The 15,000-nt window shown below is 43.2% G+C and overlaps 1 protein-coding gene and 1 long non-coding RNA gene across 3 annotated transcripts in view; one reads left to right on the forward strand and one right to left on the reverse strand.

Annotated features, from left to right (window-relative positions):
* LOC308314376 overlaps positions 1-15,000 on the reverse strand; it is a 171,890-nt gene that overhangs the window by 106,871 nt on the left and 50,019 nt on the right. The gene's annotated exons all lie outside the window — the stretch shown is intronic.
* On the forward strand, positions 6,140-9,370 carry LOC308313990 (G1/S-specific cyclin-D2-like). The gene is made up of 2 exons (XM_080761341.1): positions 6,140-6,711; positions 9,137-9,370. The coding sequence occupies exons 1-2, from the start codon at positions 6,517-6,519 to the stop codon at positions 9,359-9,361; spliced, it is 420 nt and encodes a 139-aa protein (XP_080617467.1). The 5' UTR covers positions 6,140-6,516; the 3' UTR covers positions 9,362-9,370.

Consider the following 15,000-nt stretch of genomic DNA (forward strand, 5'->3'; position numbering starts at 1 on the left):
AGCACTAATCTACTAGACAACACATCTCATCGTGAGAAAAGTGACCGCTTAGTCATACTTCTCTCTTCTTATCTTTCCTCCCATCCCTCTGTTACCCCTTCATCATCTTCAAGCTTACCCTGCACAGTCACACAGTCTCTCACACAGTCTCTCACACACACACACACACACACACACACACACACACACACACGCACGCACGCACGCACGCACGCACGCACGCACGCACGCACACACACACACACACACACACACACACACACACACACACACACACACACACCCACACGCACGCACACACACACACACACACACACACACACACACACACACACACACACACACACACACGCACACACACACACACACACACTCACACACGTAGATCTGCTGGTTTCACATTTTTTTAGAGCGACACTGTGTGCTATGAAGATCAAGCTAAACATCTAGTGATTAATCAATTAAAATAAATGGCAGTTGCCGTTCAATTGATAGACATGAGATCAGTTACTGTTGAGATGACTATATATAAATGACTACATAATAATACATAATATATAAATAATAATATCTTAAATCAAATATAAGTCTTCTTTTGGATTATTATATCCACGATTATCTTTTGCGATATTGGTGATTATTGTCCACTTTCTCTCCTTTCCATTTCTTTTGATTTTCTTTCCATTTTCGGTCAAGTTGGTTGTCAAGGCTATTATTTGGGGCGTGATTTCTTTCTACGTCCGAGCATAGACATGGTAACGCCCCGCCTGCCTCTGATTGGCCCATACCGACACTGCCCATCTTGCCTGTCCTCTGAGGTGCAACGGTATACTCCGTGGTGGGAAATAATACAAGTACAAGAGAATGGCAAAATTTCGAGAGTAACTTGTAACTTTCATTTTTATAGAAGAGCTCCCGACCGGATCATACGGATTTTTTAAACAGAGACCAGGCTTTCCGAGGTTTTTCTCCGAGGTGGTGGTGGAAAGCCTGGTGAGGCGAGGTTACATGCTGGATAGTCTGCCGCGAGGTTTTCTTTTTGCAGATAAGTATAGGCATGGGATGGGAACGAGGCTACGAGGTTTTCCGTGGTGGGAAATAAATAAATATCTTTTAGTTATAGTTTACTATAATTAGCTAACACTAACAATTATTCAGTCAAAGCAAACGGCACAAACAATATTAGTTTCCCTCTTCTACAAAAAAGAAAGCACCAAGCACCCTATACCCTGCATTCCTATAGGGTGTGGCCTCTCACGAAACAAACTGTTGTTTAGCGGCGATATATACGGTTGGCACCCATAAAACCTCTGGGAGGGCGGCAGGCACCACCGGGGGACAAACACCCATGGAAGCAGGCGTTGACGCCATCTTGTTTGTCATGGCTATAGACTATTTGAAGCCCAGGCGCCATATTGCACATAGTGAGTTGAGGACTCCCTGTGGACTGTATAGAAGGTTTTAGACTGGGGATGTGGAATACTCCAGGGATCTATAGGGTATATATATATATATATATATATATATATATATAGCCGGAAAGCAATGCCAAGGCAATCCTGAAGATTTCAGACACCTTGAGCCGGGAGGGCCCCTGCAGTAGGAGGGAGCCCAGGGGGGGCTCCTGGCCGTGGGTGACGTCCCCAACGATTTCCAGTAATAGTGGGGGCAGTTGCCGGCAGCACCATGTGGTTCCTTGCCGGGCCGTATAGGGGTAACGCTAAATAGGGATAGTCTGCCTTCGGGGCCTTCGGGTGGTTATAGGTGGGTGCGCGCTCAAGACCTGTTCGTGATGACACATCCTCACAGTACGGCATGAACCTTTATAGTCCGGCCTGATTCCCTGCAGCAAGACGGACAACAACCAAGTCGGCATCGATTTCATTGCTTTTTGAGGCAATGTATAGCTATTATTATATTTATTTTATTTCATCGAGAAACAGTGCAGACATACAATTAAATCAAAATGATTCAGAGAATATATTGAAATTATTCAAAGAATATATCTGTGGTCTTTGAGCATTTGTTTAATGATCTATGATGAAAGATAATGTATAGTTATTCAACCGTTTTACTTAATTGCAGCCCTGTTACTCTTATTTCAACCCTGTTAACATATAATTTAATCGGAAATAATCACGGATGGCTTTCTCAGCTCACAGGGGTTTGACCTATTGTCATTTAAGCAGTTTATGTAATGATATGAAGTTTTAAAGCAAGTATATGAAAATAAATACTGAAATTAGTGAAGTGAAACATGCCGTTATTGAAAAGTTGGGTAGCCTATACAACAGATTTTGAAAGTTGCTTAAATTAATTTAAATCAACTCATATCTGTAATCAAATGGTTATTTAAAGAGAATGTTACTTTCTTCACCTAATACATGGGTTTTCAACAGGTGGTCCGCGGACCACTGGTGGTCCGTGGAGGTATTGCATGTGGTCCCTGACCATGCATTTAGTAATGCAGGATTTGTTTTAAATGTTCTTTCCACTAGTTGAGAAACCGTGAACTAGTGACCTATATGATGACCAACCATGTAGTAATTTACCGACAAGTTGGAGTTCAAGAAATTCAACAGAAAAAGGGAGTTAGAATCTCAAGAAGTGGGAAGTGCACCGGATTGTCTGGTTGAGTCATTATTATTAGGACATTTTACCAGTAGTAGTCAACGATTGAGAAACAGTGGGGTGTATACACATGGGATGCATCGAGTGTTAATTTACAAAAGCACTAATCTCAGGCATATATCCCCAGTTCCCCACCCAACACAATAGTGGTCCGAAGTCAGGGTGGTGGTCCCTGGTTCACAATCAGTTGAAAACCCCTCACCTAATATTAAAATATTATATATAATTATTATAATTATTATTATTATTATATATAATATAATATTAAAATATTATAAATATTAATATTTAAATTATGATACTTTTTCAGGTCCCTCATGGGTGTTGGTAACAATAAATAAAGCATTTAATTTAAAAAAAAATGTCTTTGATGCCTGAGTATTGATGTGTACATAACAGAAAATGGTAAAAGATCAAGTATTATTTTCAAAATTTCGGAAGCCCAAAATGTCCTCCCAAATTCTGGAATGACCCCTTTAAGTACAATTTGAGGTATTTGTAGCCTACTTTACTTGAGTAATTCCAATACTTATACTGCAATACTCCACTATATCTCAGATCCAAAATTGTCCACTGCATTTATTTGAAAAATGTAGTTAATTACTATACGGTATAGTTACTTTGTAGATTTGTATTATAGTATTACAATAACCACTATATTTAATAAGCAATATATTTCAGCCATGCATTTGAAAATAGCAGATCTATACAAGCTCTGATCTGCTATTTTCAAATGATTTGTATAACCTTTGACAACTTGAAATGGGACATTCTGCACAATGAGTATAGCCTATACTTTTTATACTTTTGGTACTTTAAGTACATTTTGATACCAATACTTTTGTACTTTTACTCAAGTAAAATTCCAGACTTTTACTGGTAACAGAGTATGTCTAAGTTGCAGTATTGGTACTTTTACTTATATGTAAAACATTCATTTGAGTACTTTTTCCCCACCATGCACTGACTCCACCATACGAGGTGTTGCGTGGTGATGTGTCATAAAAGGGGACATGTGTTGTTCAGTCTGCCCAGTAACAACATGCTCTGCCTCTATTGGCTGAGAGCATTGTGACGACATGAGGAAGGAACACACACACACACACACACACACACACACACACACACACACACACACACACACACACACACACACACACACACACACACACACTCACCGAGGGGAAGAAAGAAACGTTTAAAGGGGACATTTCACCACTTTCCTTGGCTGTTATAAAAATAAAAATAAAAGAAAATAAAAAGTTAATTAAATTCTTGAGATTGGAATGAATCAACGTATAACCAACCATGTTGATTAAAACCCTCACTTAGAATGCAAATGAACAACTTTACTAAAGTTGTATATACCCTCATATTTCCTGGGTTCTTTTGCAGGACGGACAGGATAATTATGTGAACTAGTTTAGGCCTATAAGGCAATAATATGTCACATTATTTTGGGTATAGTGTTTTACCCATTGCTGGCTGTCTGAATAAAAAAAAATCATAAGAAATTTGACTAATATAGCTACTTTAATTGTGCATGGTTGTTGTTATTGTTATTGTTATTGTTATTATTGTTATTATTATTATTATTATTATTATTATTTCCTATTATTAAAACAGTCTAAAAGTCTCCCCCGGGTCCATATCTCCCCCGGTCCCTTTGGATTAGCGGTTAAGATGTTGGCTTTCCATGTGAGACGCGGCGTTCGAATCCGGGCCGTTACACAAATAGTTTCAGATGACGGTCTGTGGGAAAACGCATAATAATTAAATTAATGAATTAAACTTGATCTGAAGTTACAGCTCTATATAAATTATTGATTAGCATGAGTTCAGTTATTAGGAACTATAGTGTATATATATTAAAACACAATTATGCGTTCATGCGATCGCATCATTTACCGCATAATCAGCCAAATGGCGCAGATTATGCATGGGGTTACATTTTTGTATTCTTTTTTTATTTTTTATTTTTAGGTCGCATCAACGCACAAACTTCCCGCATTATAATTCACAACTTCCCGAACATGTCACCTCGTAAAATCCTGCATATTTCACACAACTTCCAGCATATAATCACAGCATAATATCTGCATATTTAATGTAAAAAGAAAGATTTTTCCGCGTAATCAAGAATTTTTGCACGCGTTCTATAGTGCAGCGCATTGTTCTCAACCAGTGGTCCCTGGGGACCACCTGGAACCCCCCTCAAGGACCGGCTGGTGGTCCCCGGACCACTGGTTGAGAAGCCAAATGATGGAGAGTTGGTTAAACCAAGTTAACCAACACTCTTGAGAGTGAAAAAATTAAACAAATTTGGCGTGACGTGCATGCAGTGAATTTGGTTTCATTTTTACGCTCTCAAGAGTTAAACGATTGTTAAACATCTGTGCATTACTTCATTTACAAGAAGTCTACACAATGAAGAAGATACTGGAAAAGAATTGTTTAAAGTGCTTTAAAAAGCTGACACAGCTATGTGTTCTTAAAGGGTTAACAGAGACTTGTGTATACGTGAGAGGATACTTGAGTATCAAACCTTCAGCACAAGATTGTGCAAAAGAAAAGTTTCATCAAAGTTCCTAGAAAGCTATCACACACACACACACACACACACACACACACACACACACACACACACACACACACACACACACACACACACTGGGCATGCACGTGTTCGCATCCTGCACGTGCACATCTGCTCAAACTCGTTGACATGCACAAATGATGCGACACAAAAGATACAATATTATTGAATAATAATAATGAATATTGATAATATTATAATATGGGTAATACTATTAACAATAATAATAATAATAATAATAATAATAATAATAATAATAATAATAATAATAATAATAATAATAATAAAAAGGTAATAATAATAATAATAATAATATCAATTGTCTCCATCCTTTTATTTGAGTTATTTTCTGTCAAGAGGCTGCTCAGAATGACGTCACACCCAGCATATACTGTATATACTGTACTGCTGTTTATGTTTACTTAAGCTCAGGAATGCACTTTATTAATAATAACTTGGAGAGTAAACATGAATATTATTGGTTGTCCCTATATAGGTTACATAATAGAATAACATAATTAGGGTCCGTTCTGAAAAATTTGGACTGCAAAATATTGAGTTCATATATAGCCTATAGTTCTTAGAGTTAAAACCAAGGTCTAATAAAATGAGTTGCGTCACTGAGAGAGAGAGAGAGAGAGAGAGAGAGAGAGAGAGAGAGAGAGAGAGAGAGAGAGAGAGACATAGGGGGAGGAGAGAGAGAGCGACAGAGAGAGGGGGAGGAGAGAGAGAGAGAGAGAGAGAGAGAGTCTGTGTGTGTGTGTGTGTGTGTGTGTGTGTGTGTGTGTGTGTGTGTGTGTGTGTGTGTGAGAGAGAGAGAGAGAGAGAGAGAGCTGAGAGAGAGAGAGAGAGAGAAAGGAGGAGGGGGAGAGAGAGAGTGTGAGAGCGATCGAGCGACACAGAGAGAGAGTCAGAGGATCGGAAGGAAAAAGTTATTCGCGGCGGAGAGAGAGAGAGGCAGGAGCAGAGGACTAGATCTCTCCCTGCAGTCTCTCAAAACTTTTTTTTTTTTTTTTTTTTTTTTTCTAACTTTTACACTTTTCATATGCCTCCAAAAAACACGTTCCTTTCTGCGGCGTGTTGCGTTGTGCGCCGCCGTGCGCGGATGATCGCCTTCATCATCTCCTCACCATTGGACCATAATACTCATTGGAAAGCTATATATTTTATACTTTTGTAAAAGAAAAAAAAAAGAAGAAACAAAACAAACACAAAAAACACGGAATTATAAAAGAAGAAGAAGAAGAAAGATAAAAGGGTTTTTTTTAATAGCTTGCTCTGCAACCATTATGGAACTGCTGTGCCTGGAGGTGGACACCGTGGTCCGCGCCAGGCCGGACCCCAACTTGCTGTGCGACGAGCGGGTCCTGCAGAGCCTGCTGACCGTGGAGGAGAGCTTCGTGCCGCAGTGCTCCTACTTCCAGTGCGTGCAGCGGGACATCCAGCCCTTCATGAGGCGGATGGTGGCCACATGGATGCTGGAGGTATGGGGAGAGAAGAACCCGGTGCCGGTCCGGTCCGGGGACCATATATATATATAACACAAGGTCCCTTTGGTTATGTTATATGTACCCTTTTCCTGTTTTTGGGACGTCGGTATAAAACGACAGCAATGAGGTAACCCAGAGGGGGTCCCGAAAGGGGGTCTGTTATAGTTAACATGAGAGCTATAGTTTCCAGGATGTTTTGGAGGTGGGTTTGGTTTGGGTTTGGGTTTAAGAAAAGAACCCTCTCAACTCACTTTTTCCTTTTCATTCCGGGAACCTTTTGGTTACCCTTTTCCGTCCCAAAATACAGAAAAAGGTAAGCATTAAGGGGTCCCGAAAGGGGGGCTATTATAGTTAGTAAACCCTGCCTTTCCTTTATAGCATGTATTCCGCTGCGGACTCTAGACTTATAGATACTCCGACTGCTAAGACCGATGTTATAGGTTCTCAAGCTTTGCTTATACGATTCTTCATGTCATGATGACTCGTTCTATTATGTATTTGATAGTCGCTCTGGATTTAAGGGCAGTCTGCTTAAATGCCTATAAAGTGTATACATTGTGCGATAAAGAAGACTTGTAACTTGTGGTCAAGTTGTTTAGTAAAAGACTGACCCCGTGTCATGGTGGTGGTGGTGGTGGTAGTGCGCACCAGAAATAAAGCCCCTAACTAACCTTCGGCATTCTTTCTTTTTACGCACGGAGCGCAATAATTCAACCCCCACCCCAAATTCATGTTTATTCATTGTATAGCATGTGATTGTTTTGTGTGTCCCCGTTGCTTGTCTTGTTTGAAGCCTTATCGACTTTATAACTCATAAAAGGAATGTTTTGTCGGAGGAGGAGGAGGAGGAGGAGGAGGGGAAGACATTTGTTATACTTCGCCACGGGGGTGAATCCCTAAATAAATACATGAAAAACGACCCTATAAATGATGTCCCCGATCGTGCTTTTTATTGTTATTTTAGATAAGCCTCAAATGTTTCCATGTGCACACGTATGCACTCCTCTGTGTCTCTCTGTCTCTCTCTGCCTCTGCGCCCAACAACGCCATGTTGGTTTTGAGTTGGGTTTTTCTTCGTCCTCGGCTCGATCGTGTAGTTTTCTCTTGGTGTTTTCGGGGTGAAAACGGCCCTAACAGCGGCGGGACCCCCCTCCGTGGGACGGGGCAGGGTCCGGGCCGGCCGACCCACGACCACGCGGACCCCCAACGCGTTCCGAAACGTTTTATATCCCTTCGTGAAGCTTCGCATGCGGAAGGGTGGCGAGAGGAGAGAGAGAGAGAGAGCGAGGGAGAGAGAGAGAGAGAGAGAGAGAGAGAGAGAGGGCCTTTATATAGTTACAAGTCCCGTTTCTGTTCTGTTTCTGAAGCCGACACACCGTGGAATTAAGTTCGTTTCGCGGCCATGCGAGTGATATTCCGGGTCGGGACCGGCGTGGGAGGACGCCCGGGGTCCGTGGGCTTATTGTCATGTGAAGACCGTCCCGATCGGACCGCGCGGAGATTTTTAATTAATTTTTGAAGAAAGGGGGACATTGTTGGGGAGTCTAAAATATGGTGACTGACGCACCATGCATCCAGCCTCTTCGGCCGTGCGACGCTTTCACATTTGTCCGTTTTGTGACCGTCTCCGTCCGGGAGAGACGCGCGGGGACCGTCGGGTCTGATGGGGAAGACCCCGCGGCACATTACCAGGCCAAGAGCGGCGGCGTGGGCAATTTATTTCTATTTTTAAATGTTTTATGAAAACGTGACGGATGAAATAAAGTATTTCCGTGTGCGCCGCTATAATGTTGGTTGGTACGGATGTGTCTTTTTCATTCGGCCTTGGATTGTGTGACTTGGAATTTCATTTATTTGTAAATGAATGACATGAAGGAATGCGACACACTATAGGCCCACATGTGACATGATGCCGTGTCTCTTTAGAAACACCCCTTTACTTAAGTTTTTATTTTATTTAACACAAAATAATCCCATTTTGATAAATAAAAAAAATAAAAAAAAAGTGAAGTTGTCGCATGAAGCACTTTTGAGTTCGCATGCAGGGCTGGGCTCCACAAGTTGGCCCGACCCCAACTTATGTGTGTCATTGCATTTATATGCGCACTTTATTTGATTAGTGTCTCATTTCTTTATAAGACTACTTCGTCAAAGGATTTTTTTCTTTTGTTTGCCTTATTTTTTTTCCCTTTCTCATACAATTGCTTTGTGAATATAAAGCCCTGCAAGTTACACATTGCTCCAAATATGCATTATAATAATGCCATATCTCTCTCTCTCTCTCCCCCTCCCTCTCCCCCTCCCTCCCCCTCTCTCTTCCCCCTCTTTCCCTCCATCCCCTCCCTCCTCTCTCTCTCTCTCTCCCCCGCCCCCCCACCACCACCACCACCACCACCAACCAATCACCAACAAACAACAGGTGTGCGAGGAGCAGAAGTGCGAGGAGGAGGTGTTCCCGCTGTCCATGAACTACCTGGACCGCTTCCTGGCCGTGGTGCCCACGCGGAAGTGCAACCTCCAGCTGCTGGGCGCCGTCTGCATGTTCCTGGCCTCCAAGCTGAAGGAGACACGGCCGCTGACCGCCGAGAAGCTCTGCGTCTACACGGACAACTCCGTACGGCCGCACGAGCTCCTGGTAAGCTAAGCTAAGCAGGTGTTTATTTATTTAACCCATGCATGTTTGTTTGTCTTCGAAAACCTGACAGTTTTCTGAAAAAAAAAGAAAAAACCCTCATGTTTCTGTATCAGCTGCTGGTGCTCAATATTTCATGTCAAGGACCCCCCCACCCCCCCCATCTGAAAATATGTTGTTCCGGACCTCCCCCAAGAAGCAAAGATTTGATATTAGTCGAAAAAGGTCGACTCTGTATTAATATATATTCAAAGAGATTTGAGGCACATTTTCACGTTTTTTTTCTTAAAAAAAAAAAATAGCAGACCTATACAAGCTCGCAGCGCGGCACCACCGCGATGAGCTTGTAGATCTGCTATTTGTCAATAGCTAAAGTAAAACACATAATGCTTTAAAACACCAAAAGTGGTTCCTATTATACTCAAAATGGGTTAAGGAACCATGCATGGCGTGTGTTTCATTGGGCCAGGGCTGCAGTGGGGGTATGTATAGAGGGGTATATAGAGTGGCCGGACAGCAGCTGGATGGGAACCGTGAGGGCCGCGATGTTCCCAGTTCGATCCCGGCTGGGCTCCCCTAGAGTCGAAGTGTCCTTGAGCAAGACTCTGAACCCCTTGATTGATCCCGGTGTGCAGCCTGGTGCCTTGCAGGTGCATGTTTTCCTGCACCATCGCTGTGTTAATGTATGTGTGAATGTAATGTCTATGTAAAGTGCTCTGGAATAAAGGCGCTATCTACGTGTTGTGCTATCTGTCATTGTTTTCCGAAATGACTATAACTAACCCCTAACCTAAACATAACCGCAAGCACAGGAGCAAACCATGTTCGACAACCTTAGCGCATGTTCGACAACCTTAGCGCATGTTCGACAATCTTTCTGCATGTTCGCCAACCAGCAGCGCATGTTCGACAACCTTAGCTCATGTTCGACAGCCTTAGCGCATGTACGACAACCTTAGCGCATGTTCGACAACCTTAGCGCAGCGCATGTTCGACAACCTTAGCGCATGTTCGACAGCCTCAGCGCATGTTCGACAACCTTAGCGCACGTTCGACAGCCTTAGCGCATGTTCGACAACCTTAGCGCATGTTCGACAAACTTTCTGCATGTTCGACAACCTTAGCACATGTTCGACAACCTTAGCGCATGTTCGACAAACTTTCTGCATGTTCGACAACCTTAGCGCATGTTCGACAACCTTAGCGCATGTTCGACAAACTTTCTGCATGTTCGACAACCTTAGCACATGTTCGACAACCTTAGCGCATGTTCGACAAACTTTCTGCATGTTCGACAACCTTAGCGCATGTTCGACAACCTTAGCGCATGTTCGACAACCTTAGCGCATGTTCGACAAACTTTATGCATGTTCGACAACCTTATAGCGCAAGTTCGACAACCTGTTCGGTCTATAACAGGATTTCGGATCTATGAGCAGTCCCCATATAAATGTACCATTTACCATGTTAAGGGCGCTATAGCACCTCCAGCGAATGGCTTTTGGAATTCACCCTTTGTCAATCTTCTGATTGGTCCCTGGCTGACTAACCAGCAGGCTCTTTCTGCCTTGTTCCACCTTATTTACAAGTATGTTGAATTTGCTAAAACATCATTTTTGGGGAAAAAAAAACTAAAAACAACCATGATATGCCCAGTCACCATGCTGCACCTGTGATCATTTTTTTACCGACACCAAGTTAAAAATAAGAATTGAACGCACAGAATATCAATATGAAGCAACTGAAAAACACTTTATTTCAATGGTTTTTTGTCCAACCACGAAACTGCAACCAATGGGTGCGATGAGGGGCACAACCACGGGGGCGGGACTTGACAAAGGGGTGAATTGCATCCAAGTCTATGGACTTTTAGTGCTAATTTGCTGGGAGCACTTGAAACAAACATTACCAAGGAAGGCGCCCCTCAACTTGACACAATGTTTTGTGTGTATATTTGGCCTGTTTATTCTGCATTTGAGCCACGCACGGACCACCGTTTCCACGAGGTTCATAGACTCTATTTATTTATTTCGTCCACATAAGTCTATATGCTGTGTTGATGTTGGTACCATTCTATTAGGAGAGATGACAGGCAGACACGGATCAAAATAACAATTATTCTACACATTGTCTTTATTGTTTAGACTTCCTTCTTGTAAATCAAGTAACATTGAACGATAATGTGACTCTTGAGAGCGTAAAAATGAAACCAGAGAGAGAGAGAGAGAGAGAGAGAGAGAGAGAGACAGAGAGAGAGAGAGAGAGGCTTTCTGCTTTTACTGTAAAAGGCTCCCTCTGGCCTCATACAGTATACAGTGTGCAGTGAAATGGTCTCTACCGCCATCTGGTGGCAGATATTTGTTACGGAGCATCGAGGTCGGCTTGAACTCCTGCCAAAGTTTTGATGCTGTTCTTATACACACGCACATGCACGCGCGCACGCACGCACGCACGCACGCACGCACACGCACGCACGCACGCAGAGAGAAAGAGAGAAAGCTCACCTTTAACATTGTGTTCATATTATGACAGCATAATAATATCGATGTTGTGTAAAAAAGGCCTGTTCAGACACTGAGCGGCTGACGCTCAGTGTCACAGGTGTGATTATAATTATAATAATAATTATTATTTTTATATAATAATGTCCACCACACAAGCCAACATGGGGATGGCGGTATATATATATATACAGTTCCTTGCAGAAGGAACTTTTTGGTGGCTCTCCTTTGCGGAAGGAACGCAGTTCTGGAATGGAATTCCTTCTCGAGGTCCGTGCACGGGCATAGAGCTTATAGTGTGACATTCCGACGTGTGTGCACTGTGCGTGTGTGTGTGTGCGTGCACTGTGCGTGCACTGTGCGTGCGTGTGTGCACTGTGCATGCGTGCAAGTTGAAAACTCTGGATTAATGCAAATGTATCATGATCCGTCAAATCGTCTGACTCTATACGGTATTATAACCTGTACAATTTTGAGGCATTTGTTTGTATAGTTTACTTTGCGTCTGTCAAATTGCACAGTGTATTCTTCTTCTCATTCTATACATTCTACATTGAGTATACTTTCTACTTTTGGTACTTGTACTTTTACTCAAGTATACACTTTGAATTCCAGACCTTTATACTTGTATCAGAGTATATTTCTGCAGGGCAGTATTGGTATACTTTGACCTACATTTGAGTACTTTTTTTTCCAACCACTGTCTGTGTGTATAAGGCAGAGTTTTGGCTGACACGCACATACAGGAAATACAGATCAGCTGCTAGCTCGGGACATGTGACACTTCTGGTTTCTCTGTGTGTGTGTGTGTGTGTGTGTGTGTGTGTGTGTGTGTGTGTGTGTGTGTGACTGTGCGTGTGTTTTCTCATCTTTAGTAACATGTTTCTCGTAAGGGAACATGTTTTCTCGCATGGGAACCACAAGTGTTACCAACAAGTTCCGGCCAGAGGGAAGTGGGTTGCCTGCTAGGCCTTGCCTGGCCTGGCCTTACCTTACCTTCCCTGGCGTGGGGTGGCGTGGGGTGGCGTGGCCTGGCCTGGCCTGGCCTGGCCTGGCCTGGCCTGGCCTGGCCTTGCCTGAACTTGCCTGGCCTTGCCTTGCCTTGCCTGGCGTGGGGTGGCGTGGCCAGGAGGCTTTTCCATTACTTTGACGCCACTATCTGCAAGCTATAGCACAACGCGATTTGCTGTGAGCTTGCAGATCTGCTATATTTGCACTAATTATGTACGCGATGCAGCTGACCATTTGGGGTTTCCCTACTGGGATATATATATATATGTTTGTGCGCCAAAAGACATTTTAGTCGACTAAATCAACTGTATACTATAGTCGAGCAAAATCTCACGATGCTAAAACTATAAACCGACACATTCTATTAGGTGACTAAAGTCTGACTGAAACTACATTAAGTTTCATTCCAAAGACTATATGACTCAAATAAAATGTGCTGCCAAGAATAACACTAGTGCTGTGTGTGGATATACGTAACGCGTCGAATTTGGGGAAATAAGCACAGAAGGTGGAGCGTGTGGAGATAGCAGGTTTCTCTATACACGCATTAACAACTTCCACCAGGAAACAGAGACGCCTTTTGAGTTTCATCTTGCAAGCACTGTTGTTTTTGGCAGCAAATTTAGATTTTAGTTTTAGTCATATATATAGTCTCTTGAATAGTTTTCATTTAGTTTCAGTCACATTTTAGTCACCTGGAATGTTTTAGTGTTCAGTCTAGTTTTAGTCGACTAAATGTCATTATGATTTTAGTCGACTGAATCTACAGTTGATTTAGTCGGCTAAAAATGTATTTTGGCGGGCCTTGATGCCGTCGTAATGACTGTTTTTTTATAAGACCTACAAGTACGAGTTCTGGGTGCGATACCCGTGATCCGCGACTCGAGACAGAGACAAGTATAGGAAACGGACGCAAGGTGGATTTCCCATTCTTTTTTATTTGTGAGCAACAGAAGGAACAGGGAAATAGAGGTCTTAATTCATTTTGGGACGGGAACCCCCTTTTGGTGTTTTAAGCATTATGTTATACGTTATAGCTATTGGAAAATAGCAGATCTACAAGCTCATAGCTTGTGTCGCAGTGAATGTTATGTGTCCGAGTGACAAACACACACACACACACACACACACGCACACACACACACACAATGATGCGTACATTTTGAACAAAGGCAGACAGCGATGTGTTTGGTCCACTGACCATGTTGTGTCTGTGCTGGGCATGTTGCGAGGTGTCTTCATGCGACACTGACAGTGTTGTGTCTGTGATGGGCGGGTTGCGAGGGGTCTTTGGTCCACTGACAGTGTTGTGTCTGTGATGGGCGGGTTGCGAGGGGTCTTTGGTCCACTGACAGTGTTGCGTCTGTGATGGGCGGGTTGCGAGGGGTCTTTGGTCCACTGACAGTGTTGCGTCTGTGATGGGCGGGTTGCGAGGGGTCTTTGGTCCACTGACAGTGTTGCGTCTGTGATGGGCGGGTTGCGAGGGGTCTTTGGTCCACTGACAGTGTTGCGTCTGTGATGGGCGGGTTGCGAGGGGTCTTTGGTCCACTGACAGTGTTGTGTCTGTGATGGGCGGGTTGCGAGGGGTCTTTGGTCCACTGACAGTGTTGCGTCTGTGATGGGCGGGTTGCGAGGTGTCTTTGGTCCACTGACAGTGTTGCGTCTGTGATGGGTATACCTTTCCCATGTTCGATGCGATACAGAAACACACTTTCACTTTCAGCACGGAGCGAGAGACTGCTGCTTGTATAGGAATGCCTGATTGGCCAATATAGGAAAGCCTGATTGGCCAGTATAGGAAAGCCTGATTGGCCAGTAGGAAAGCCTAATTGGCCAGTATATATATAGTCTCAGACCGCACAAACCTGAAAGGCAGAGTTGAAGTCAGTGACATACCGCGGCCGGCCGGCCCAGCTATAGCACAGGCGTCGAAACGACACTTGGCAACATGATGTCACGGTCCATGACTTGGGCCACCAGAACTGAGCACATGAGAGCTGTTGCTTTTGGTCTTACTTAAGCATTACGTTATATACTTTAGCTATTGAAAAATAGCAGATCTACACAAAGCTCGTAAGTAACGCGGCACCGAGTGCCGCGCTATATACGAGCTTTTGTAGATCTGATGTCTTTAGAGAG

This window comes from Protomyctophum bolini (assembly GCF_963924005.1).
Source record: "Protomyctophum bolini genome assembly, chromosome: 4".
Lineage (NCBI taxonomy): Eukaryota > Metazoa > Chordata > Actinopteri > Myctophiformes > Myctophidae > Protomyctophum > Protomyctophum bolini.

What these genes read in the sequence shown, in the direction of transcription:
- LOC308313990 (XM_080761341.1), top strand. Translation starts at nt 6,517, where the DNA reads ATGGAACTGCTGTGCCTGGAGGTGGACACCGTGGTCCGCGCCAGGCCG. An exon ending in TGGCCACATGGATGCTGGAG is followed by an intron (nt 6,712 to 9,136) that starts GTATGGGGAGAG and finishes AACAAACAACAG; the next exon opens with GTGTGCGAGGAGCAGAAGTG.